This window comes from Danio rerio, chromosome 3 (genome assembly GCF_052040795.2).
Source record: "Danio rerio strain M-AB ecotype USA chromosome 3, GRCz13ab, whole genome shotgun sequence".
Taxonomy (NCBI): domain Eukaryota; kingdom Metazoa; phylum Chordata; class Actinopteri; order Cypriniformes; family Danionidae; genus Danio; species Danio rerio.
The window spans coordinates 15,032,104-15,056,534 of record NC_141023.1 but is presented as its reverse complement, the minus strand read 5'-3'; the positions used below and the strand labels follow the sequence as shown (position 1 = coordinate 15,056,534).

Genomic DNA, 24,431 nt, shown 5'->3' with positions numbered 1-24,431 from the left:
AGATCAGATGTAAAAACCTCTAAATGCTGTCTCATTTTTGTCTCTCAAAATGAGAATTTTTCTTAACCTCCTCTGTTTGTTCAGTTATTTCACCTAAAAGGCAATGAAGGGAACTTATCCGACACTATAAATGTAAAATTACTGAGCCAACACACAGGAGTTACAGAAAATAACAAATGGCTTTTAGAGGTTTTTGCATCTAAACTCTTAATTTATTTATTTTTGTGATTTCAAATATATATATATATATATATATATATATATATATATATATATATATATATATATATAATATATATATTTATATATTTATTTTACACCACTTCAGGTTTGGTTTCTGTGCTGCTTTTGCCGTGTTAAGTTAATTATAGACCATTTTGGGGGATGTAAACAATAACAATGCACATTTCCTGTTTTACTTTTTTAATTTCCAGAGTTTCAGAGAATCCAAAAAAAGTCCAAATATTGATAAATAATAGTATGGCAGGTGTTTAAACATTAAGTTATGATTAAATTGCCTCTTGTTACAGTTTTGAAATAGTTTGACAACAAGCAGGAAATTTTTAAGGGCCAATGACATAACCACATAGAAATGGCCTCTAAACATGTACCGTTTTGTCTTCCAGGTGAAGCTCCTGCAGTCTTTGGGTCTGAAGTCTACTCTTATTACAGACGGCTCCTCTCCCATTAATCTCTTCACCACTGCCAATGGCCTATTGGGCTCTCTGCAAGGCAAAGACAAAGATGAATAAATAAAAAGATAGGAGAGATGGAGGTTACGGGGCCTTATTCCACATGATATGCATAATAAAAACTGTCCTGCTATTATGGTTTTCACTGCTAATAGCTATTGCTATAAAGCCACGGAGGTGCAACATTAGTGTATAACATGAACTAACATTCAAACACTGTGATCACGTTTCTGTTTAGTAACACACGTTCATGAGCAATATCTTGTGTTAAATGTTTCATGTTTAAATGTGCCTTTAAAGCATTCAGTCGAACCCAAAGAGCTTTGTGTTTTATGCTGCTTTTTATAGCAATAAACCAATATTACGTGTCTAATAATGCCTTCTTGGGTATCAAATAAACCATCATAGAAGTCATTTCTCAAGTATTTCACATTGTTCATGCAACTGATTCTGCACTATTTTCCTTGATTTCCTCCATTATTATAAATTATATTATACTGGTACTCTGTTGAATAGTTGAATCCAGAATGGTTAAACCAGTCAAAATCTGTAACATTTTTACACATTTCTATTAGACTTACTATATTCATTTGTCAATATGTCCTTAATTGATTAACTGTGTGCACATTGAGAAACGTATAGATTATAAATCACTGGATTGGCCAGTGATCTAACATATCTCTAAAATAACATAATCTAATAGCATCTATAGTCATTTCACATAGTCTTTAGAACTGTAATCAATTTACATAACAAAATACTGACTAGTACACTGTTATATTGGCAACATGGTTAAACATTTTGACTTGTCTGAGGACAATGGAGACTGATGTGTCCTTCAGATAACACTAATACATTTTTACAAATACTTAAACATTTAAGAGATTAACGAAAGATTTTGAAGGTAATATACATCAAGTGTGACTTGACTTGGTAGTACTGTTTGCGGAAATTGTTTGTAGAAACACTAATAGCCCTCGAGTTTTGTCTGTATTTCAGTGTTTGGCCACAAAACGGCGCTGTTATCCAGATGCTCTATGTGGTGAAGCATTTGACTCACTTTTGTGATTCGAATCATTAAGATCCGCGATTCAGCAAGATGAACTTATATCAGGGGTGGGCAAACTCGGTCCTGGAGGGCCGGTGTCCTGCACAGTTTAGCTCCAACTCTAATCAAACACACCTGCTTGTAGATTTCTAGTGATCTTGAAGACACTGATTGGCATGTTCAGGTGTTTTTGATTAGAGTTGGAGCTAAACTGTGCAGGACATATATATATATATATATATATATATATATATATATATATATATATATATATATATATATATATATATATATATACTATTTGTACATTGTCGTAATATCTTTCGGGAGCAGGCTGTGTCATATTTTATTCAACTTGCTGGTTGAATAAAAGTAACTTTAAGCCAGAATTTGCCTTTTATCAATACGCGTTGCATAATGGATCCCTTAAAACACAGGTGTCAAACTCAGTTTCAAAAGGGCCACAGCTCTGCACAGTTTAGTTCCAACCCTAATTAAACACACCTGATCAAACTAATTGAGTCCTTCAGGCTTGTTTGAACCTACAGGTACGTGTGTTGGAGCAGGGTTGGAACTAAACTGTGCTGGGCTTCGGCCCTCCAGTAATTGAGTTTGACACCTCTGGTCTAGGGGGTCGAATCGAGATCGCGATCTTTTTTCGATTAATTGTGCAGCTCTAAGTGACATTAATCTTAACAATCTGTTGTCATTTCTGATATTTGGCATTAAGAACAAGTGTGTTGGGGCAGGGTTGGAACTAAACTGTGCAGGGCTTCGGCCCTCCAGGAATTGAGTTTGACGTCCCTGCCTTAAAAAGACACTTAATTCAACCGACTCAAATGATTCGAGTCCCTAAGATGATTCAAAATCATCACCACTATCCAGAGCTTTCTGGATACAAGAAAACCTCACAAAAAAAAAAAAAAAACACGCGCTCAGCACCGAGTCGCGAGCACGCGCACACAGGTTCGCGCAGTGAGGGAGAAGAACAGCGGGCGCGAGTGTGAAACAGAACCGCAGTGGATCACATGCAGAAGAACAGCCCACGTTTATATTATAGTGATACAAAAAAGACACAAGATAGAATAAACTAATTCTTCATTCTGGTAAATCTCAATTCTGTAGCACCTCTTTAAACTTTCACGTGCCTGCGGATTCATTTCAATTCAAAATGAGAAGGATTATGCTGATTTTCGCACTGGATTAAGGTGAGTTTACTTTAGATCTGCATGCTTGCTGTTTTAGTTTCATTTGATTCTCGCATCATTTACTGGATGTGGCTGTGTCACTTTTCTTACTGCTGTATTTTGTATGTGTGTGCGCTCTATAAACAGTATTTCCACTGAATTATGATGATCATTTGCCATGCGCGTGTAAAAGGCGCGCGTCCCATATGTGTGTGCGTGTGTGTGTTGTCTGCTCATCTCCAGACTGCTACCTCTTTCATTTTCAAAGAGTGAGACGGATGAAAGGGGAAAGTCATTGATGTAAGATTGATTGATGATCCAATCGATTCAAGCGATATGTTAAACGCAGCATGGTGCACGAGTCAGGTGCACAGTTTATTATGTGTTTGCCTGTCATAAATCAGAAAAGGTTTTAGTTGCAGATATGGGTGTGTCATTTGATGCTCTTTGTTTTTGTTCAGACACCGGTGGTCGTGTGGACTTTTAAGTACAGCATGTACTTCAAATCATAAATGCAACATGACTTATATCCATTAAAAATTATATATATGTTAAGGTTTTTAGAATAAGATTTGACAAAAAATCTAAATAATCTTGGGTGTGACTGAATGAGGCTGTTTTATTGACACCAATATATAATATATATATTGCTTTTCTATAAAATCGGTCATGTTTAAGATCTGAAAGCAGAGGAGGATTAGAGGACAGTACACTAATAAATCTGGCTGTGGTGCTTTATTATTTAATTTCTGCTCCTTGCTCAGAATGGATTCCTGCTCTGAAGCAGAGACATGTCGGCAGGTGAACAGGTGCAGGCTGAAATGTAAGAAACAGCATCTTTGGTTTCAGCTCACTTGACATTACAGCATTGCAAGTTCCTGTTAGCACAGTGGCTTTGTATAGCTCAGTTAAAATATTGTGCTATTGTTTTTAGATATAATAATATTAGTTCAAACCGTGCCTTTGGGGTTTGATTATCTGTTTGTTTCAGCGGTAGGCGGGTTAGTTTGCAATTTAAAATAGCAATGATGAATTTCCCCTTCAAACGGGGGGAGACACAAATATTTGTGACAAATGAAGAAAAACCTTAATTGGCAGATCCAGTTCCAGTTATTTGTTATACATTTTTGAATATTTTTGAAGTTCAGCCATGTAGAATAGTTTTTATTACGTCATTTTCACATACAGTTGAAGTCAGAATTATTAGCCCCCCTGTTTATTTTCCCCACCAATTTCTGTTTAACAGAGAGAACATGTCTTCAACACATTTCTAAACATAATAGTTTTAAAAACACATTTCTAATAACTGATTTATTTTATCTTTGTCACGATGATTGAATATTATTTGACTAGATATTTTTCAAGACACGTCTAGCTTAAAGTGACATTTAAAGGCTTAACTAGGTTAATTAGGTTAACTAGGCAGGTTAAGGTAATTAGGCAAGTTATTGTATAATGATGGTTTGTTCTGGAGACTATTGAAAAAAATGTAGCTTAAAGGGGCTAATAATTTTAAGGACCTTAAAATGTTTTTCAAAAAATTAAAAACTGCTTTTATTGAAGCCGGAATAAAACAAATAAGACTTTCTCCAGAAGAAAAAACATTATCAGACATACTGTGAAAATGTCCTTGCTCTGTTAAACATCATTTGGGAAATAGTTAAAAAAGGAAAAAAAATCAAAGGGGGCTAATAATTCTGACTTCAACTGTATGTAAATTACACTGAAAAAATTATTCACTAGATTTACTAACATTTTTTAAGGAAAGTGGTTGCAAACAATTTATATGGGCTGAATTTAAACAAACAAATTAAACTGAACATTAATTTAATTACATTTATTTTTTTGTTTAAATTTAGCTTGAATAAAATGTTTGCCGCCACTTTTTCCAATGATTCAGTTTTTCAGTGTACAATACAAAGGTTTTGGGCAAGTGTGTTTTGTTAATGTTTTAAAAGATGTTTCTTGGGCACACCCAATCGAAACGTATTTGTTTACAAAACTGATAAAATAGTGAAATAATTGATTATTGTTTTTAAAATGCAATTAATTTATTACATCTTTCAGTATCATGTGCATATAACATATTAAAACAATTAATGACAAAAAGTCAAGACAACAAAAGTTTTGTTAACACTATTTGGATGGTCCATTTGAGTATTGTCTGTTTAATATCTGTTGATACTGCTCCTTCAACAGACATTTAACTGACTGAAAGAAACTTTGCAAGTACATGTCAATTTACAATAATCCTAACCCCAACCTAACAGTCTACTTAATCTAAAGAGAATTAGTTGGCATGTAGATGCAATGTTACTCAAATTCAACAAATGGACTATTAAAGTAAAGTATGAGCCCTGTTTTTATGTTGATTTAGCTTATTTTAATAAGTAATCAGTTTTCAAAAAAAATAATAAGTTATACAAACTGAATAACCTATTATGGTTATTCCATTTCATTGATGTAATTTGAGATGACTAGACTACTAAATAAAATAAAAAAATTAAATCAGCATGAATATTTTTACAGTGTGCTGCTTCAGAAATGATTCCAAAATGCTAAATGGATGCCTAAAGACTTTGTTCACCAAAAAATTAACATGTTAGTTTACTCACCCTCAGGCCATCCAGTATTCAGATGGCTTTTTCTCAGTAATTGAAAAGGTGTTATTGCTGATTCATTATATTAAAAATAAAAAGTCAACTGCTACTGGCATTTTAAAAATGCCTAAAAACTTATTACTAGCAGAACAGAATGAAAAATAATGTAGTTTTGGTTTTGTTCGTCAGCAAAATAAATTTCTATTATCGATGATGAAAATACCTTCATTATTTACTTGTACATCAATTTAAGTGATGCCTTACATGTTTTCATTTGTTCTGATCCAACAGTTCTCAACCACTAAATTCCCACAGTTCATACGGACTAAACAAAACGCTTGATACATAAAAGTTCACACAAGCATCTTGGGAATGGATCCAAACCCTGACCCCAGCGTTCCCACTGCTGCCCCTGCAGAACAGCAACAACCAGAGCAAGAGACCAGCAGTCAGCAGCCGGGCACAGATACAGAGATCGCCGCCAACACCACTCAGCCGATCAAGAGTGAGCAACAAGATCCACCCCCTCCCACAACACCTACTCCTGCTGTGGTAGACTCCGCCCACATTCAAGAAGCCCCACCCAAAGACCACCTGACAGTCATTGACGAGAACATGGAAACAAGTAAAGTGCTCTTTTGTTTTCAGAAGCATTTCTCATTGCGTTTGTTTATATTTAAATGTGAATTAATTTAGTTAAAAATGTATTTAATCATGTCGACCTGAAAATCCAATGTCATTTAAAGATCAAATGGCATCAAATCTAGAGTTTTGCAGATATCAGTCCATGTCTGCTGGATTTGAGGACATTTGTACGGCAAACCGTTTATTTTTAATATTAAGTTTTAGGAATGCACCAAATTGTCCACTGTTGAAAAAATTGGTTTTGTTTTAGATTAATAGAAAGTTCAAGAGTATTTTTAATCTGTAACTGTGATTTTAAACAAATTTAAGGTCCACATTGTCAAACAAGGACAGACACAGAAGACCGCCAGAACACAATATGTGATTTCTTAGAAATTCCACAAGCAGAAAAGCATTGATTCAGCATGCTCAACTCTGATAAATGCCAACAAACAGAGTTAAAACATCCATTACTATCTGTTTGGTTTGAGTTTGCCTCGATGCATCCTTGTTGAATTCCAAAAAAAACCTAATCTAATTCAATATATATATATATATATATATATATATATATATATATATATATATATATATATATATATATATATATATATATATATATATATATAAATAAACAGACATTTTTAACAGGGTTAGTCAAGCTATGAGGGTTTTTAATGATCAACCTAGTCCCACTGTGATGAACAAGCTGTGATGCAAAATGAGCTCTCAGCATTTTGTTTCATCAGTCTGCTTCAGTGTTAACCTTCCAACTGGCCTTAAAGAGACAGTTCACCCCAAATATGAACAACTCCACACCATTTACTCGCACTCAAGTGGTTCCATGACATCCACAGTAGGAACACAAAATTCTATGGTAGTCAATGGCTGCTTTTTTACATTCAGATATTCAGAATGTTTCCTTTTGTGGCCAACAGAAGAAAGACATTCATGAAATATTTGAAAAACTTGAGTGTTAATTAACATTTTGTGTGAACTATACCTTTAATTCTAGGCCCAAATTTGGCCATAAACCAAGAATCAGACTGACAAAACCATTTTCCACTGCGTTATTTGATACGATTTCGTTTTGCTTGGTTCTGTATTTCTCAGTTTGCATTTCCACTGCAGTTTAGTACTGCTTAAAGTTGATGAGATTATCCCTATAGTTGCACACTTTAACAGTCATGACATCATCATAAAAACGACATGAACAAAGCCACAAAACAACCCACAATACAGATACAACAGATGCTGCTGATGGATTGGTGTTTTTAAAGGGGTCGTTCACACAGAATGTGTTTGTCCTTTCCAACAAGCTACTTTTCTATTGTTTTCCAATGGTAACATGAACTTGATGGATGTGTTCGACCTTTCCGTTCATGTCTCGCATCTTCTGAACTGCTGCACATGTGAGCGCCGTGATTTTAAGATGCTGTGTCAAGTGGTAAAGTACAGATAGGACACAACTGCCGGCACTCACATCAATATAGCATCATTTTTACGACAATGTATAGCAATAAATAATATTTTTAGATTACTGTGAGGGTTGGGGTAGACATTAATAAAATACAATTTATTGTGTAATTTAATAAATAGAAAGTATTGTAGTTAACTTCCGGCTGCAAGCGTATCTCATTTAGCATCATCCATATCAAGCTGAAAGACTTAACTTTTACATGCAGTGCAGCTCATCTCTGTCAGCTCCAAAAGCAGTGAACCAATGAGAAGAGCTCGGAGGCGGGGCAATCGTTGCGAGCTCTCGTTTATAGTAGAAAGTTGGCATGACAATTGTTTTATTTACTGTTATAATATGGCTGACGAGGCTCTCGATGTTGATTTATCAAGATACCCACCAGGGTGGGACTCCTTTTCAGCCCTGGAGTTTCAAGCCTCAGACCGGCCCACCTCAGTTCACGACTGACTATATTAAAATAAGGTCATTTCCAATTCAGTTTCTAATTACACTATCACGTCTTTTTAATTTGAGAAAACAGCTGCTTTAGAACTTTAAATGTTCAACAACCCTAACAGTATTATATGTCTCAACAATAAAAATGAAAATAATAAGATACTCAGACAAGGATAAAAACCCGGGTCGGCAACGTTGTAATCTAACGTGCTAACCACTGTACCACAACAGTTGTACAATGAAAGGTGACTTATATCATTATTAACCTGCAGGCTGGTTATATATAAAAAGAGCAGAGCTGCGGTAAAATAATGAATAAGAAGACTGTGGTCAAGTAAATAAATAAATTAATTTAAAAAGTGTGACTGCTGAGAGCAACAGATTCTGGAGCTAGGGACACCGGCCCTCGCGGCCAAAAAACGGACCGGCCCACTGGGAATTCTCCCGGTCCTCCCGATTAGCCAATCCGGGCCTGATACCCAGAGTTATGTAATGTATCTTCATGTGCTTATCATATTGTTTTCCTACTTCTAATGAGTCTTTTATTGTGGTTATTACATTATGTCCATAATATTGCATCACATGGACCTTGCTATGTGCTTTTTAAAACCCATTCCTGAGTGCCATTTCAATCGTATTTAGAAGCAAAGACGCATTCAGTGTGAATGAGCCATTAAACAGTGGCTGCTGCTGCTAACTATTGGTTTGGTTGGCAACTGTTAACTATTAAACAGCTTAACTGCAAATTATTGAGCTGGTTTGGTGTTGCAAATCCAGATGCAAACTAGTAATGATTATCTCTTACTTATCAGCAGTGTGTTTATGCCATATTCTAGTAGCGATACAGCTCACCTATAAGGAGGTACTAAAAAAGCATTATGTACTACTAGGTATCAAATGCATAGAAAAGTGAGCCATTCCGAACCAAACTGCACAATGCAGTGGAAAAGTCCCTATAAAGCGATTTAGAGTCTACTTTCACTCCTTTTCCAGCTTTTGCACCCTCCCCCTCTCTCTTTTCTTTTTCTCAACCGGCAGATGAGTCAGATGCTCGGTTACCCTCTACCAACACAAAATCAGATTCTGTGCCTCTACAATCTCAATTTGCATTTCTTTTAAAAGTGCAGGTCATGCGGGTTTTTAAACATATATTATTTCCAGTTTATCTTGTAGCTGTCCTTCAGTGCAAAGTTGATTGTCAAAAAAATGATAAAGTTATTGTCAGTTAGCTGTAAATCACTCTAATGAGTCATTATATGTATATACTGTATCTACTTATATACTGATCTACAGTATATGAATAACTAGCTACTGTCAGTGAAATATGAATATGGCCATTTCATTTTTGAAATAAAATAGATACAGAAAGTCCTAAACAGATTCAAAATGATTGTTAAATTATATGCCTTATGTAATTATTTCCAATTTCCAAATTTACTTTGACTTGTATTTAATTGCAGACAATATGAACACAAAATATTTCATGTTTTGTCTGGTCAACTTCATTTTATTTGTTAATCTATACGTCCTTTCCTGTCATTCAGACCTGCAACACAATCCCCCAAAAAAGTTTAGACGGAAGCAGTTAAGGGCTAGTAATCAGGTAAATTGGTTAAAAAATGATGTGATTTGAAATAGATGATCTCAAGAGGTGATTGTATTTATGATTTGGAACAAAAAAAGGCATGGGGTCTAGTCCTTTAGGAGCAAAGATGAGCCGAGGATTGCCAGTTTGCCAACAAATACGTGAGAAAATTATTGAAATTATATGCATCTTGTAATTATAATGTTTTCTGACCTTAGAGATGCATGTTTTGGGGGACTCCAATACAATATCAGAAGACACTTTAAAATACATTTTAAATAAAAAATGCTGGGTTGTCGAAACTCAAACATGAACAAACCGACTGTTAAGTAAAAAAGTGTAATTATAATTTAATTGAAAAAATAAAATTGTTTATATTTGAGACGAAATTGGGTTACAACAACGCAGCATTTTTTAATTGACCATATGCCTTGCTCTTTAAAAATATACAGGCTGTAATATAGTAGGGCTGCACAATATTTTATTTCAGCATCAATTTAGCAATGTGCGCGTGGGGAAAAAGGAAGTTATTTTTATTACTTTTGTGTCTTTTTTCTTAGAAATAAATGTTTAGACTAACAACAGATTAATCAATCTTTTTTCTTTTGTATGATTTTTTGTATTTTAACCAAACATACTTCTCCATACTTCTTAGAAGGAACTGTTGACAAGAGGGTAATAGCAGAAAAAGAATAAATATAGTGCGGGGGGCCTTGATCCAGACTTCGCTTCTGTCTAATAAGAAGTCTAGACATGTCACAAGGAGCTTGAAAATACATTGAAAATACATTGAAAGTCACTTAACTGTTCAGTTCTGGTATGCAGAGAAGGGTTGCAGAAAGAGGAAGTATGTTTGGGTGCAACAGCCAAAGGACTGCAGAATGACTGATAAGTGACGTCAAACCAAAACTCCATCTGTTAATACCAGTTGTGTATATATGCTGGAGTCAGGGAAATGTAAGTTAGTTTCGAACCTCCTGAATGTAATTCTTGTGTTACATTGGGAAAACGTAACCCACTTAGCTCTGTCATCGAACTATTCATTTGTATCTAATAAATTACTAATATTTTTGACATTGAAGAAAACTCTCTCCTGACCTCTTTTATTGAACACACATGGAATTGGCTAAATATTACAACATGCACATCTGCAAGATATGCAAAGTTGACTCTGAATTTAGCAGAGTTTACCAGAAGCTACAGAATCGTATTTAATTGCTGTATTTATACGAAATTTAAGCAAAAACAAAAAAAAAATATTACTAAGATTTCCATTTTGTCTTGTTTCTTGTCAAATTATTTACATTTCTAAGCAAAATAAGGTAATTTTACCTGCCCCACTGGCAGGTCATTTTGCTTGTTTTAAGGAAAAGCTCTTAATTTTGACTTATATTTCTACTTAAGTTGAAAACAAAACAATATTTTTACTTGATCTAAGAATTGTTTTAATACTTAGGCTGAAAACACCCAAAGGAAAGTAAGAAAAGCATTTATTGCATTGTGATGATTTAATTTCTGTACCTTAATACTGTTCCATTCCCCAGAAAACTGTTGTTTTATAATCACTAGAGCACTTTGTTCTGTATTAATGTCTCAAAATTAATATCAGTAAAAAAAAAAAAAAATCGCAATATCAGATTTTTCCAATGCCATTCAGCCCTATAATTTAGACTCATGTAATCTGCTTTCTCACGTTTCTCGCTCTCTCTTCAGGTAATGGTGTTTGCTCGGCTCCTAAAGACAGTTCGCCGAGTGCTTCTTCCCCTCCTCGCCAGCTTCACGCCAAACCCAATCACGCGCACGCTAACGGCCGCGCCAGGCTGAGCAGCCGCTCTGGGTCAGTGAGTCATGCTGGGTCACCTCGACCGTCGCTCAGCCGTCAGCCCAGCGCAGCCACTGACGCTGGAGGAGACGGATCCAAACCCAACGACTTTCTGGTATGGGCAATTCTTGCCTGCCTCTGCCCTGTCTGGCCCATCAACATCGTAGGCTTGACCTTCTCAGTGATGGTGAGTATGTTTGTGTGTTCAGGAGCTGTATGGATACAATTTCTGCAAAGTAAAAGCTGGTCACCTTTTCACTTCATTATGCAAAACAAGGCAAGTTTATATAGCATATTTCATACACTATGGTAATTTAAAGTGCTTTGCATAAACAAGAATAAAATAAACATGCAAAAGAAAATAAAATCAACTAGGAAAACAGATAGAAACTAATTAAAATGTGTTAAAACGGGTTATAAAAGAAAGAAAAAGGAAAGAAAGGCACAATAGTGCCATCTGTCAAACGTAGCACAGTGCTCATTCAGTAAAGGCACAGCTAAACAGATATTTTTTCAGTCTTGATTTGATTGTGTCTTATGGTTGGAGCACATCTGATCATTTCTGGAAGCTGAAAGCAGTAGCTCAAGACTGATTCACCCTGCCTTGACTGAACTTTTGGAATTTCTAATTTACTTGATCCTAAAGATCTGAGTGATCTGTTAAGTTTGTATTCAGTGACCATATATGTAATGTATTGAGGTCCTTTAGGCCATTTAGTGATTTATAAACCAGTTATACTTTAAAACTATTATAAATGTAACTGGGAGACAGTGTAAAGACATGAGGACAGGAGTGATGTGCTCTGATTTTCTGATTTTCTGCTCAGAATCCTGGCAGCAGCGTTCTGAAAGAGCTGCAAGCAACTGTCTGACTGTGTTTTTGGAAAGGCCAGTTACAGTAATCCCCCCTGCTGCTGATAAAAGCATGAACAAGTTTCTCACAAGTCCTCACTGGCAACAAAGCATCTAAATCTTGCAATGTTTTTAAGATGATAGTATGCAGATTTAGTTACTGTTTGACATGACTACTGAAACTGCAAGAATCAACTGCAACAATCAACTCATGCAAGAATCAAGGAGAGAGAATTGGAGTAAAAAAAAGTAAAACATTTGTTACCGTTTTCGATAATCGCTTCTTATATGGTACAAAAATATTTTTTCAATGATATTTTAAAGTAAAAAAAATTATTTAAAAAAAAATTATATATATATATATATATAATATACACACACACACACACACACACACACATACATATATATGTGTTTGTGTGTTAGTGTGTATATGTACATATATGTGTGTGTGTGTGTGTGTGTGTGTGTGTGTGTGTGTGTGTGTGTGTGTGTGTGTGTGTGTGTGTATGAGCAATTCCAGCTTTATGGATGTGACATTTGCAGTAAAATCAGCAAAGAAAGTCTATGCTAACATTATATATTGAAACATCACTTTATATTTTTCAAAACAACTACCCACAGAGTTGTGGGAGCAGAAAAATATCAATCTGTAAACATTTTTTTCTATTTTAAATTAGGAAAATAAGCATGCATTTTGGTTGTGACAAAAAAAGTCTGCAAGTTTACAGTACAACATACTTTGCCGAAATTCTGTGAATTAAACTGCACAACCCAAAAGAAATAATGCTTATCAAAAGGATAAAAGTTGAATCACTATAGAAAAAACATGATTTACTTTATTTGATTTTACATTTTTGCATTTATAAGGAAAAAGCTTTACTATGGATTTGATGGATGTGAAATTGCCACTTGTGTGACTTTGGTAAATTAAATATAATTGGTTGAAAACATTGACAGAGACATTTTTGAGTATATTTAAAGTACTGTTAAATACAAGTCTACACAAAAAACGAAGAAACGGTTTCACTATTTTGGCAAAAACCTCATTTTTTTCATGGCATGGTTGACATTTGCATAGGATTGCGCACACACACACACACACACACACACACACACACACACACACAGTTCAATATTCTCTGTAGAATACCTTAAATTAATATATCTGTGCATATACATTAGATTAGTCAGTTCCAAAGCTAAAAATTAAACTAATCTAACACAATAACCTTTGTAAAAAAATTGTATTACCAAAATTAATAGGTTGGGGGAAATAGTAAATAAGTTAATCAGGATTATTAAATAAATTTAAAACATGAAATTCAAAAGAAACATACAAACTAATCTACTAATTTGGTTGCAATTTTGTGGTTTGTACGTTTTTTTCAATATCTTGTTGAATTTAAATGTATTATCTTTCTATACCTAACAATGTTAGGTGACCAAACTTTTTAATAAATATAACTTCTGTTTAAATGCACGAGAAATTATTGGCTATATTCACTGGGAAATAGTTAAAAAGATTATAATTGTTTTATAGGAATACATAAAGATGTAATGCTTAATGCAAATCTTTATTTGATGTCTAAAATGTCTAAAGCCAGGGGGAAAAGGTTCCTCTTTACACATTGGGACTAGCACACTAACAAAAGAAATATCAGCAATATATTCATATAGCTGCACATATTTTGTACATTTCTGTTACTAACAATTTTAGAGCACATTTCTTATAAATCTTTTTAATTTATTTTTATTTACAACAACACATACTTTGGATCTCCATCTACATTGAATTGAATTGAATTTAGTTGAATTGAACATTGTACTGTACAATGTCCTCGAAACACATTTTGAAATAATTTTGGTATACTTTTAATTAAAAAAAAATATTTTATTGAGCCTCATAATAACAAAATATATTTAAAATATATTTTAGCAAGATAAAAAAAAATATTTTACTATATTGGAATTATTGATTTGGTTTAGATGTATTTCCTCTATTAACTGAACTTCTCTTTTCACTGTCAGTCTCGTAACAGCCTTCAGCAGGGTAATGTGGATGGTGCACGTCGTCTTGGCAAGAATGCAAAGATCCTGTCTATCGTGTCACTGGTGGGGGGGATTGTCATCATCGTTGTTACTATCGTCATCAACTGGGGTGGTGAGTATGCTTACCGTGAGTAAACAAGCATGTGAAACTGAGTGCAATCCTAGAGCTGATTTAATTTAGTCAACACAACTTCATTGAAAATATGTGCTTCAGCCTACATTTTTGTGAAACAAACAAAAAAAAGTATTTCAACATAGGAATGCAGATACTTAATTAAAATGAACGCTAGGGGGCAGTATATGCCAATAACTGTTGTTCCTTTTTACACTGATGATATTTACAGAGGCATATTATTGATGAAATAGGATTATTTACAGGCACAACACTAAATAAATACCACAAAGCAACTTAATTGTGTCTATGATTGTAAGTGAATTAGTTTGTCTATCTCCATATTCACTACTCTTTTGGCCAGTTTGCTCAGTAGCTCACCTTGTATGGTGTTATCCTCATGTTTGATTCCAGTAAAGCAAAAAAGAGATAAAAGTAATATAAAATCAAGGTAAAACTATGTGGTCGTAGTGCACTTTTCTTTTATGTTTGTTTTTGAAAACAATATTGGTTGGGTTTAGGGAATAGTATAGGTCAGTGGTTCACTAGCTGATTTGACAAGCTCATGCACATGTACAAGAAGGACATGTATATGAAATGTACAACAAAAATGTACCTTAAATGACATATTTCAGATTCGCAATAATGTAGATGGCGCCATCTAGTGGATTGATCATCTCGGATGTGCAACAATATGTACTTTTTTGGCTGAGGCACGTATTTCTGGTGAGTCTGCGATGGGTTTAGATCAGTGTCAGATTGAAGCTGTAGACCACAGTCAGGATTAGATCTGATTATAGGTGAGATTGATTGTTAATGGATCTTGTTAGTTTGTTAGCCTGAGACCACTTCAGGGTCTGGATTAAAAATAATGTATTTTTATTGTTAGTTGAATAAGTTAATTTCACAGCTCACTTGTTTAAACAGGGTATTATATCCTAAAAGATTTCTTGTTGGTTGAGGATTTTAAATATGACATGCTGTATATATTTATGTCCTACTTTAAGATTTCAGAAAACCCATTTATGCTTTGTTAAAAATGTTTATCCACAGCCGCCCTCTATTTCATTATGGTTCAAGATTTATTAAAATTAAATATCATAAAAATGGCAACATTTTATTACTTATTTTGAACATCCTGGATATCCTGGAGGTAGTTTTGAGTTTGGATTAGTGGGTAATTCTTCTGTAATTCTAAGGGTGACTATACCAACTTGTTTAAAGCAATAGATTATCATTATTATATAATTTTGATTGTATTATTATTTTTTTTGGATGTTACTGTACTCAGAAGAGTTCTTTGGAATGAGGATGTGGGGTTTGAATGTTATAAAATGTCAAATACAATATTTGCTTCAATACAAATTCTTTGCAAATACATAAATGAAAGGCTTGTTGTAACAATCAAAGGCTATTTAAATATACCCCCTGTGTTTTTACATCATACCACCGTAATCATGACCAAAAAAATAGCATTTAATAAAAATCTTTATAAATCTTAATTTATTTTGATCTAGTGTCCATTTTTTTAAAAGGTTTATGCATCATTGTTGCATAAATTTGTTAACCCTCAATGAAAAACAAAAACAATCATTCATTCATTTTCCTTCAGCTTAGTCTCTAATTAATCAGAAGTCGCCACAGCGGAATGAACTACCAAAAAACAAAAACATTTTAATATTTAATATTCTAACCAACTTCATCAAATTTGTCAGGATAATTTCCTCCGGGTGCTCCAGTTTTCCTGACAGTCCAAAGACATGTGGTATAGCTGAATTGAATAAACTAAATTGGCCGTAGTGTATGTGTGTAAATGAGTGTGTTTGGGCGTTTCCCAGTACTGGGTTGCAGCTGGAGGGCCATCTGCTGCATAAAACATACTGGAATAGTTAGTAGTTCATTCTGCTGTGGTGACCCCTGGTAAATAAAGGAGCTAAGACAAAGGAAAATAAATGAATGAGTGATAATAGAGTGTTTATATGTATTTAAAGTTGTTATGTCTCAAACGAATTCTCTTCTTCTCTCTCAGTAATACTGAAGACCTGATGGCCATCAGAGTTCTTTAACCTCAACAGACCCCAGTGACCATCATTTCTTCATCATTCTTCTCTACATCTGAATGCTCTTGAATGCTTTTCCAGTTTGTTTTATTCTCGGTCTGAGAAGCTGGATGCTATCTTTACCTTCTATCATCTCAGAACTATCAAAAAAAAACCAACAACATTGATTCTTCATCTCTTCGAATGCCCTGGATCACGACCAAAGGCATGCATGTTTGTTTTTTCCTCTGTTTTTTTTAAACAAAGGAGATGATGTCAGCGAGGAGACCACCAACATGATCTCATTCCATTCGTCACAGGCCCCACGAGGATGTGAAGGAGGAGAAGAAGCAGAACGAAAACCATTGATCAGTTTATGAGACGTATTTTCATGCATAGGATCTCTCGGAAGCCAGAATCCATCCAGAAAAGATGGGATCGATTACATAAAGCAGCAGATGGCTTCTGCACTGGCATCAACCCACAGATTTACTATTAAAGCTGCTCTCGGTTTTCATATTTCCTCCAAAACTGAGATTTTTTTCTTGGCTTAAACGTTTCTTATTGGACACACTGATTGTATCAAAGGTGTGAAAGAACTGCATCAGATCTTCGTTTTGTTCCCACACAGATATTACGATGCAGGTTATCACAAATAGATGGAAAAAAAAAGATGTATCAGAGACTGAAGGAGGGAGAGGTGAAGAGAAGGCGAGGCTGCGGTCTTTTGTTTCATACAGAAGGAGGGATAAAGAGAGAGAGAGAGAGAGAGAGAGAGAGGGATACAGGAGGAAAGGAGGGGCTTCAGATGAAAAGATACCCCAGAGATGAGGAGATGGAGGGAATGCAGTAGAGGGATCTGGGCGGCTTCTGATTGGCTAGCTCTGTGTGTGTGTGTGTGTGTGTGTGTGTGTTAGTGTGAAGAATCCAATACCGTGATTCTCTCCAACATGCCCTCCCTTCTTCCTTACAGCAGTGCTCAGCCAGATCCTTCAAGGCTAACAAAAAAAGACGAAGAAATCATTCATTCATTGTGTTTCAACTGTAATGTTTACAATAGAATCAGACTCTTGAACGTTATGGGATGTTTTACATGAGCTTACAAGCTGTTTGTTCGCATTTGTTTTAGGTTAACAGAATGATACCTGGATTATTCCTGGTCAGGCCACACACCACACACACACCAACTGTGCCAAACGTCAGAATCTTGCCAAGACTCCAGCTGTTTGTGACTGAAAGAGGAAACGAGCGCATGAATGCATATTAAGAAGGCATTTGTGTAGGGATGCACTGATTTTAACAAATCTAGCCCCATACTGGAAATGCTGATTAGTTGACACTGACGAAAAATATTTGTAAAAGATCAATGTCGTTTTTATCTAAATCAGTGTTTCTTAACCACGTTCCTGGAGAAGCAACAGCACTGCACATTTGCATGCCTCCTTACCCAAACCCACCTGAATCAGATCATCACCTTGTTAGCAGAAACTGATGCTGCGTCCCAATTTGCATACTTATACTTCGCCCTAAAAGTATGTTCTTTTTTTGTGGAGGAAAAGTATGTACTTTTGAGTGTGTAACAGAAGAGTATGCAAGCTTTGGGACATACTAATTCCTTGTTAATAAATCGTTGTCCACATTTCATATTCAGTTACCTACATTATTGGAGAAGCAGCAGCAGGATAATCTCACATTCACGCAGAGAAATCTCCTCAGGTCTTCCTTAGATAATTATACAGAATTCATTCAGAGGTCCGAACATATCTTGACTTGACTTCACATTATTGTTGTAGATGAAATATAACATGGAAAACGTGATTTAAATATGTTCCAGTTGGCTATATGTTGATTTTCAGGCATTCAAACAACTTTATGAAGCCCTTCTAATTGATCATTGGTCTTGTGCATCCGCCATGTTTGTAGTTTATTCACACTTTTTACCCGATTTTGTAGTTCTAATCAAATTCATGTCCAACGCGCACTGTATTGTGGGCAATATCATCGGTTAGAGTATGGATGGTTTGAATATTTAGGGAATAGTAAACCGTCCGGGAACCTTTGGCATACTCTTTCCAACATACTATGGTGTGGGATTTACTAATTCTATTTTCGAATACTTTTAGGATGGATGGTATGCGAATTGGGACACAGCATGAAAGACCTGAAATGGGTGTGACATACAAAGGAGATGTCCAAAACATGCAGTTCCGGTTTTCCTCCAGGAACGTGGTTGAGAAACACTGACTTAAATTAATGATATAAATAAAGACTAAAAGTACATTTAGGCTTGAAAATAATTGAGAAATTCTAAAATTGTCAAAATTGAGCATTTCTAAAGGGTTATTTAATGTTTTTTTAAAGATTATGTGAGATGATTTTGATGATGTAAAGTAGTTTAAAATGATCTAAAATGTATTAAATGAGCAGACTGGATAAAAATAAAAACTGCAGATACTTTCAATATCATTTCAAATAGGATGACTGATAAATAAATAAATAAATAAATAAATAAATAAATAAATTAATTAATTAATTAATATTGAGCTAACTAATAGATTACAGATGACTCAGATGATTAGACTCCAATATCAGCTAAAAAGTCAAAAATACAAAATAAAAGAAATTAGGATTCATAATTTATCGCTCATACAATAAAAAACAAAATTATTAGCCCTTATGTGAAATTTTAATACATTTTTAACTAGCGCTGGGCCGATAAACGAAATCATCCAAAGGCGACAAAATTTATGTCAATAACAATGATAAGTCCTGGACTTTTTTACTCTATATTGATCTAAGAGCGAAAAAATGTGCAACAATGGGAGTCTAAAAGTGTGTTCATATCAGATGTAACGGATTTATTGGCTGAAAATATGTTATGCCATTTAATGCAGCCTCTAATATTTGTGGCTTCAGTCATTGCTGTGGTACTCTTTTAAATCTGGAAGCATTAACAAATGATATTGAAATATATGTCATTATCGTTCAATATGGAAAATAATTATCGGGATTGCATTTTTGCCATATCACCCAGCCCTTTTTTTTTAACTATTTCCCAAGTGTTGTTTAACAGTGAAATGATTCTTAAACATAAGGGTTTTTAATAACTAATTTCTTTTTAATTTGCCTTGATGGCAGTACCTAATATTTCACCAGTCATTTTGCAAGATACTACTATTCACCTTAACAAGGTTAACTATGTTAATCAGTTAATCTGGCAAGTCATTGGACAAGAGTAGTTTCTTCTGTAGCCAATTGGAGAGCTACATTTTAATATAACATTTTCAGTTTTAATTTTCAATATTTATTTAGTCCAGTCAAACTAAAAAGGAATTAGACTTTCTCCAGAAGAAAAAATTTAATAGGAAAATATTGAACAAAAGAATTGAACAACATGCTCAATCACATAAACAATATCAGGAAAATTAACCATCCAACAGCAAATCTAAAAATAGGACCAAACTATAAATGTAAGAAAAAAATCAGCCAACAACCAAATATGACTCCTATTATCATGCATCCCTTCATATATTTGTAATTATTTCACATATACCATCACAAATCCCTCATTCTCATGACTTCAGGTTTCTCGCACACAGAATGTGATGATGTTTACAGTTTTTCCTGGAGACGAGGGCACTTCCTTACTCTTCTGAAATCAAGTACTCTTATTTTTTTACGAGGCAAAACCTTTGCTGTGTAGCACTTTGTAAATGTGCATCTTCCTCACTATCAAAGTGTTTTGGGTAGTGAGAGTCTGACATTTTTATGGCTTGCAGTGGGTTTGGTTTTCATGAACGGACGGGGCTACAATCTTCATTTTAATACATTTCAGTTAGCCATCAAATATGAATGAGCGTAGCATGCACATTTGATCCATCTCGGCGTGCGGTCAGTGAATGCCAGCTTGACTTTTGTTCTCTTGAATAGTTCTGCTCAGCTATTTAAATTTAACCTGCAGCTTACACATTCACGCTTGTATATATATAGAGTATATACACAACGTATGTATATATGTGTCTGTACATATTTGAACCGCGTCTGGTGATCACAATCTCTCTTTCCGTGGGGATGAACAGTGTCCATAAAATGCAAATCTTGACTGTTAACACTGCAGTGCTTTCACAAATTTGATCACCGTTCAGTATTTTTTATTATTATCGGTGTGTATTTTGAGATCGCCCTCTCTGTTTTGTATGCCGTTTGTGCTTTGCTAAACATTTCGACTTTACAAGCATGTTTACACAGCGATTTCAGATGGCCTATGCTGCACAAGTGTGATAAATATATGAAGAAATGTTTCAGACACCAGCCGAGTTGTCCAATTCTCTGGGTTACAAATTCTACCTGCTGTTTAGAGTATATAGTATATATATATAAGCATATATATGTGTCGATAATAAATGCGTTTTTGTGTTTCGCAAACATGCCATCCCATATAGAAATCTGATGGATACATAGCGGGGGAAGGTGCAACGGAGGCCGGCTAGCAAATTGCTATAAAGGTGACAGATGCTAGAGACCAAAGTCTTTAGACTCGTTGTTAGAGCAACCGACTCCAGTTCGATCCCAGCTCAGAATGGGATGTAGTAGGACCGATGGGTTACATGTGGGGGCTCGTCCGGGATGGGAGTGAGGTTTAGGGGGGTGAGTATAACGAAGGCCAGCTAGCGAAGTGTTATGCAAGTAATCCCATTCCTCTGACCTCTAAAGGTTCTCTAGCAACAGACGCTAAAGGTCTAGTCCTTAGCGCCCTTGTTAGAGCAACCAATGCCGATACAAAGAATCACCAGTTCAATCCCAGCTCAGATCGTAATGGATGTAGTAGGACCAGTGGGTTACACATGAGGGCTTGTTCGGGATGGGAGTGAGGTTTAGGGAGGTGAGTGTAACGAAGGCCAGATAGCGAAGTGTTATGCAGGTAATCCCACCCCTCTGACCTCATAAGGTGCCCTAGCGACAGACCCTAGAGGCCATTGTCTTTAGCCTCTTGTTAGAGCAACTGACTCCATACAAAGAATTACCAGTTCAATCCCAGCTCAGATCGTGTTGGATGCAGTAGGACCAGTGGGTTACACATGAGGGCTTGTCCGGGATGGGAGTGAGGTTTAGGGAGGTGAGTGTAACGAAGGCCAGATAGCGAAGTGTTATGCAGGTAATCTCACCCCTCTGACCTCATAAGGTGCCCTAGCGACAGACCCTAGAGGCCATTGTCTTTAGCCTCTTGTTAGAGCAACTGACTCCCATACAAAGAATCACCAGTTCGATCCCAGCTCAGACCGGGATGGGTAAAGTAGGACCGGTGTTTTATATGTGGGGGCTCGTCCGGGATGAGAGTGAGGTTTAGGGGGTGAATGTAGCAGAGGCAGGCTAGTGACGTGCTATGCAGGTAAACCTCACTCCTCTGACCTTAAAAGGTGATTAGCAATGAACGCTAGGGGCCATGGACTTTAGCTAACTTGTAAGAGGAACCGTCGTCCATGCAAAGTATTTCTGGTTCGATTCCTGCTCAGAACCGTATGGGTAAAGTAGGACTGGTGTTTTACTTTTGGGGGCTCGTCCGGGATGGGAGTAAGGTTTAGGGGTGTGACTGTAACAGAGTCCGGCTAGCGAAGTGCTATGGAGGTAAACCTCACTCCTCTGACCTTAAAAGTTGATTAGCAACGGACGCTAGGGGCCATGGACTTTAGCTACCTTGTAAGAGCAACCGTCGCCAATGCAAAGTATTGCTGGTTTGATTCCTGCTCAGAACGGTATGGGTAAAGTAGGACTGGTGTTTTACTTTAGGGGGCTCGTCCGGGATGGGAGTAAGGTTTAGGGGTGTGACTGTAACAGAGGCTGACTAGCGAAGTGCTATGGAGGTAAACCTCACTCCTCTGACCTTAAAAGGTGCTCTAGCAACAGAGGCTAGAGGCCATGGTCTTTAGCCTCCTTGTTAGAGCAACCGACTCCCATACAAAGAATCTCTGGTTCGATCCCAGCTCAGACCGGAATAGGTGCAATAGGACCGATGGGACAATAAATGCTGCATGTTTAAGCAATTATTCCATTTGAAATGATGACAATAGTAATTATATTCATGTTTGTCATGTGTGACAGTGAAAATGCAACATCATCTCAACAACCCACATATAAATTATACAAGGGAAATCCAAATATGAACTTGTATATCATTTATGCGATTTGCATAAATCACCATACATCAGATTTCCATGTGGGTCTTGCCAATTTAACTGCATTTTGGTGAAAGCACCCGTGCTACTCAAGACTTTTTCCTCTGTGACATGAATAGATTTGAGAGGCATTATGATTACTCCGATTCTTGCTAATATAATCCTGAGTTTGTGCAGATCTGCCTGTGCATGCCTTAATGAATTGCTTTGGAACAACAATATGTGACGATGTACACTGTATCGGAAGCCAAGCGTTTGATAGGTCTTGCGGTATTGATGCTTATTCTGCTCTGTACTGACAGTGAATAAACTGACCCTCATTATGCCACTCCGGTGTGTTTGTTGTGTCGTTAAAAACACATTGTTAAACAATTATTTGCTCTCTGCCGGACACTCTTTCGCTCTATCACATACGTCTCCAGGACATTACAGTTTCCAGGGCAACGGTTGTTAGGCGAGGAGGACAGTGAGGGACCGGGGTGCAGCAGGATGAGGGAGAAAGAGACTTCACTGCTGTGTTTAAAAATCCATCTCATTTGAATTTTACAGCCGCATGCATTATTAAAAGACTCTGGAGGAGAGCAGATGATGCCAGAAAGTGAGAGAGTCAGGTTAACGGAGCCGCGGAGACCAGACTGGTTTAAAGTTGAGGCTTTGAAATGGAGACAGTGAAAAAAGGATGTTTTTTGTGTGCAGCAGACGGGAAGAGGAGGGGCAGATCGAATCTAAGCCGTCTGAAAAGAAATGCCACACACACATAGAAAAAAAACAAGCTCACCATATGATGATCATATAGGGATGTTTTGTTTACCATGGCGAGCATAATTAGAAAATTGGATCATGTCATAAACATTGAATTATAAGTAATCAGGCAGGAAGGGAGGAGCAGAAAATGAAGCTCTAAAGTTAGAAGACAAAGATTTTCTGTCTGCGATTGTTTTGACAAAATTATATTTGGTAAACACATTAGATTAATCAAATAAATTAAATGAAGGAAATTGAAATAATCAAATAGTTTGGTTAATATAAAAAAGACTATAGTAAATAATATTGTGTTTTTGAACCATACTTTAGTAAAGTACTTGAATTAATTCTTGTGGTAATTCTGTAGCTGCTATGATAATAATAATAATAATAATTCCTTACACTTATATATATTTTAGACACTCAAAGCGCTTTACACATTGGGGGAATCCACCTCCAGTGTGCAGCATCCACAACACCAGCTGATTGGTGGAGAGGAGACAGAGTGATATGGTCAATTATGAATTGGGGATGGATAGTATAAAGACCAGAGGGCAAATTTGGCTAAGGCCAGGATGCTCATCCTGTGATTTTTTAACAGTATAGAGTCCCCTTCACTATACTGGGGCATTAGGACCTACACAGACCAACTGTTGGCCTCACTCCAGCAGCAATCTAGCTTTCCCATTTGGTCTCTCATCCAGGTACTGACCTGCCCTGCTTAGCTTCAGTGTGCAACCGTGTGAGAGTTGCAGAGAGCTAGCTGCCGGCCAACACAACATGGTATGGTATAGTAATACAACACCTTCATTAATATAAACAAATGACCTAAGAGTGCCTAAGATTCTACAACTCATGTTATAATGCACCACAGTTTGCTGTAGTTAAAAACTCATTATTATTATTATTACAGTTGATCAGTTTACTATAGTTATACTACAGTATGCTGTAGCATTCATCAACAAAGTGTTGTAAATAATACAGTATAG

At 36.0% G+C, this 24,431-nt stretch overlaps 3 protein-coding genes across 8 annotated transcripts in view; 2 read left to right on the top strand and 1 right to left on the bottom strand.

Annotated features, from left to right (window-relative positions):
* mvp (major vault protein) overlaps window positions 1-24,431 on the top strand; it is a 238,613-nt gene that overhangs the window by 27,199 nt on the left and 186,983 nt on the right. For 3 of the 5 annotated variants that reach the window (XR_015479604.1, XR_015479602.1, XM_087242307.1), the window contains exon 17: window positions 627-1,106. The exons of 1 other annotated variant lie outside the window; for it this stretch is intronic. Coding sequence is in view for 2 of the 4 variants with exons in the window: in XM_087242307.1 (XP_087098433.1) it covers window positions 627-752 (126 nt within the window). In the remaining 2 variants the exon portion in view is untranslated. 5 annotated transcript variants of the gene reach the window in all.
* On the top strand, window positions 2,740-23,026 carry LOC798483 (uncharacterized). The gene is made up of 6 exons (XM_087244107.1): window positions 2,740-2,948; window positions 5,819-6,152; window positions 11,362-11,657; window positions 14,354-14,486; window positions 16,516-22,042; window positions 22,275-23,026. Exons 2-5 carry the CDS (start codon window positions 5,900-5,902, stop codon window positions 16,530-16,532), a joined length of 699 nt encoding a protein of 232 aa, XP_087100233.1. The 5' UTR covers window positions 2,740-2,948; window positions 5,819-5,899; the 3' UTR covers window positions 16,533-22,042; window positions 22,275-23,026.
* doc2a (double C2-like domains, alpha) overlaps window positions 17,473-24,431 on the bottom strand; it is a 206,381-nt gene continuing 199,422 nt past the window's right edge. For both annotated transcript variants that reach the window (XR_015480529.1, XR_015480528.1), the window contains exons 13-14: window positions 17,671-17,757; window positions 17,473-17,523 (exon numbers count right to left, since the gene is read on the bottom strand). The gene's annotated coding sequence lies outside the window, so the exon portion shown is untranslated. The remainder of the gene's footprint in view (window positions 17,524-17,670; window positions 17,758-24,431) is intronic.

Excerpts from the sequence above, each read along its gene's own strand:
- LOC798483 (XM_087244107.1), top strand. The coding sequence starts at position 5,900 with ATGGATCCAAACCCTGACCCCAGCGTTCCCACTGCTGCCCCTGCAGAA. Across the intron at positions 6,153-11,361 it reads TGACGAGAACATGGAAACAA|GTAATGGTGTTTGCTCGGCT; the intron begins GTAAAGTGCTCT and ends CTCTCTCTTCAG. Across the intron at positions 11,658-14,353 it reads GCTTGACCTTCTCAGTGATG|TCTCGTAACAGCCTTCAGCA; the intron begins GTGAGTATGTTT and ends TTTCACTGTCAG.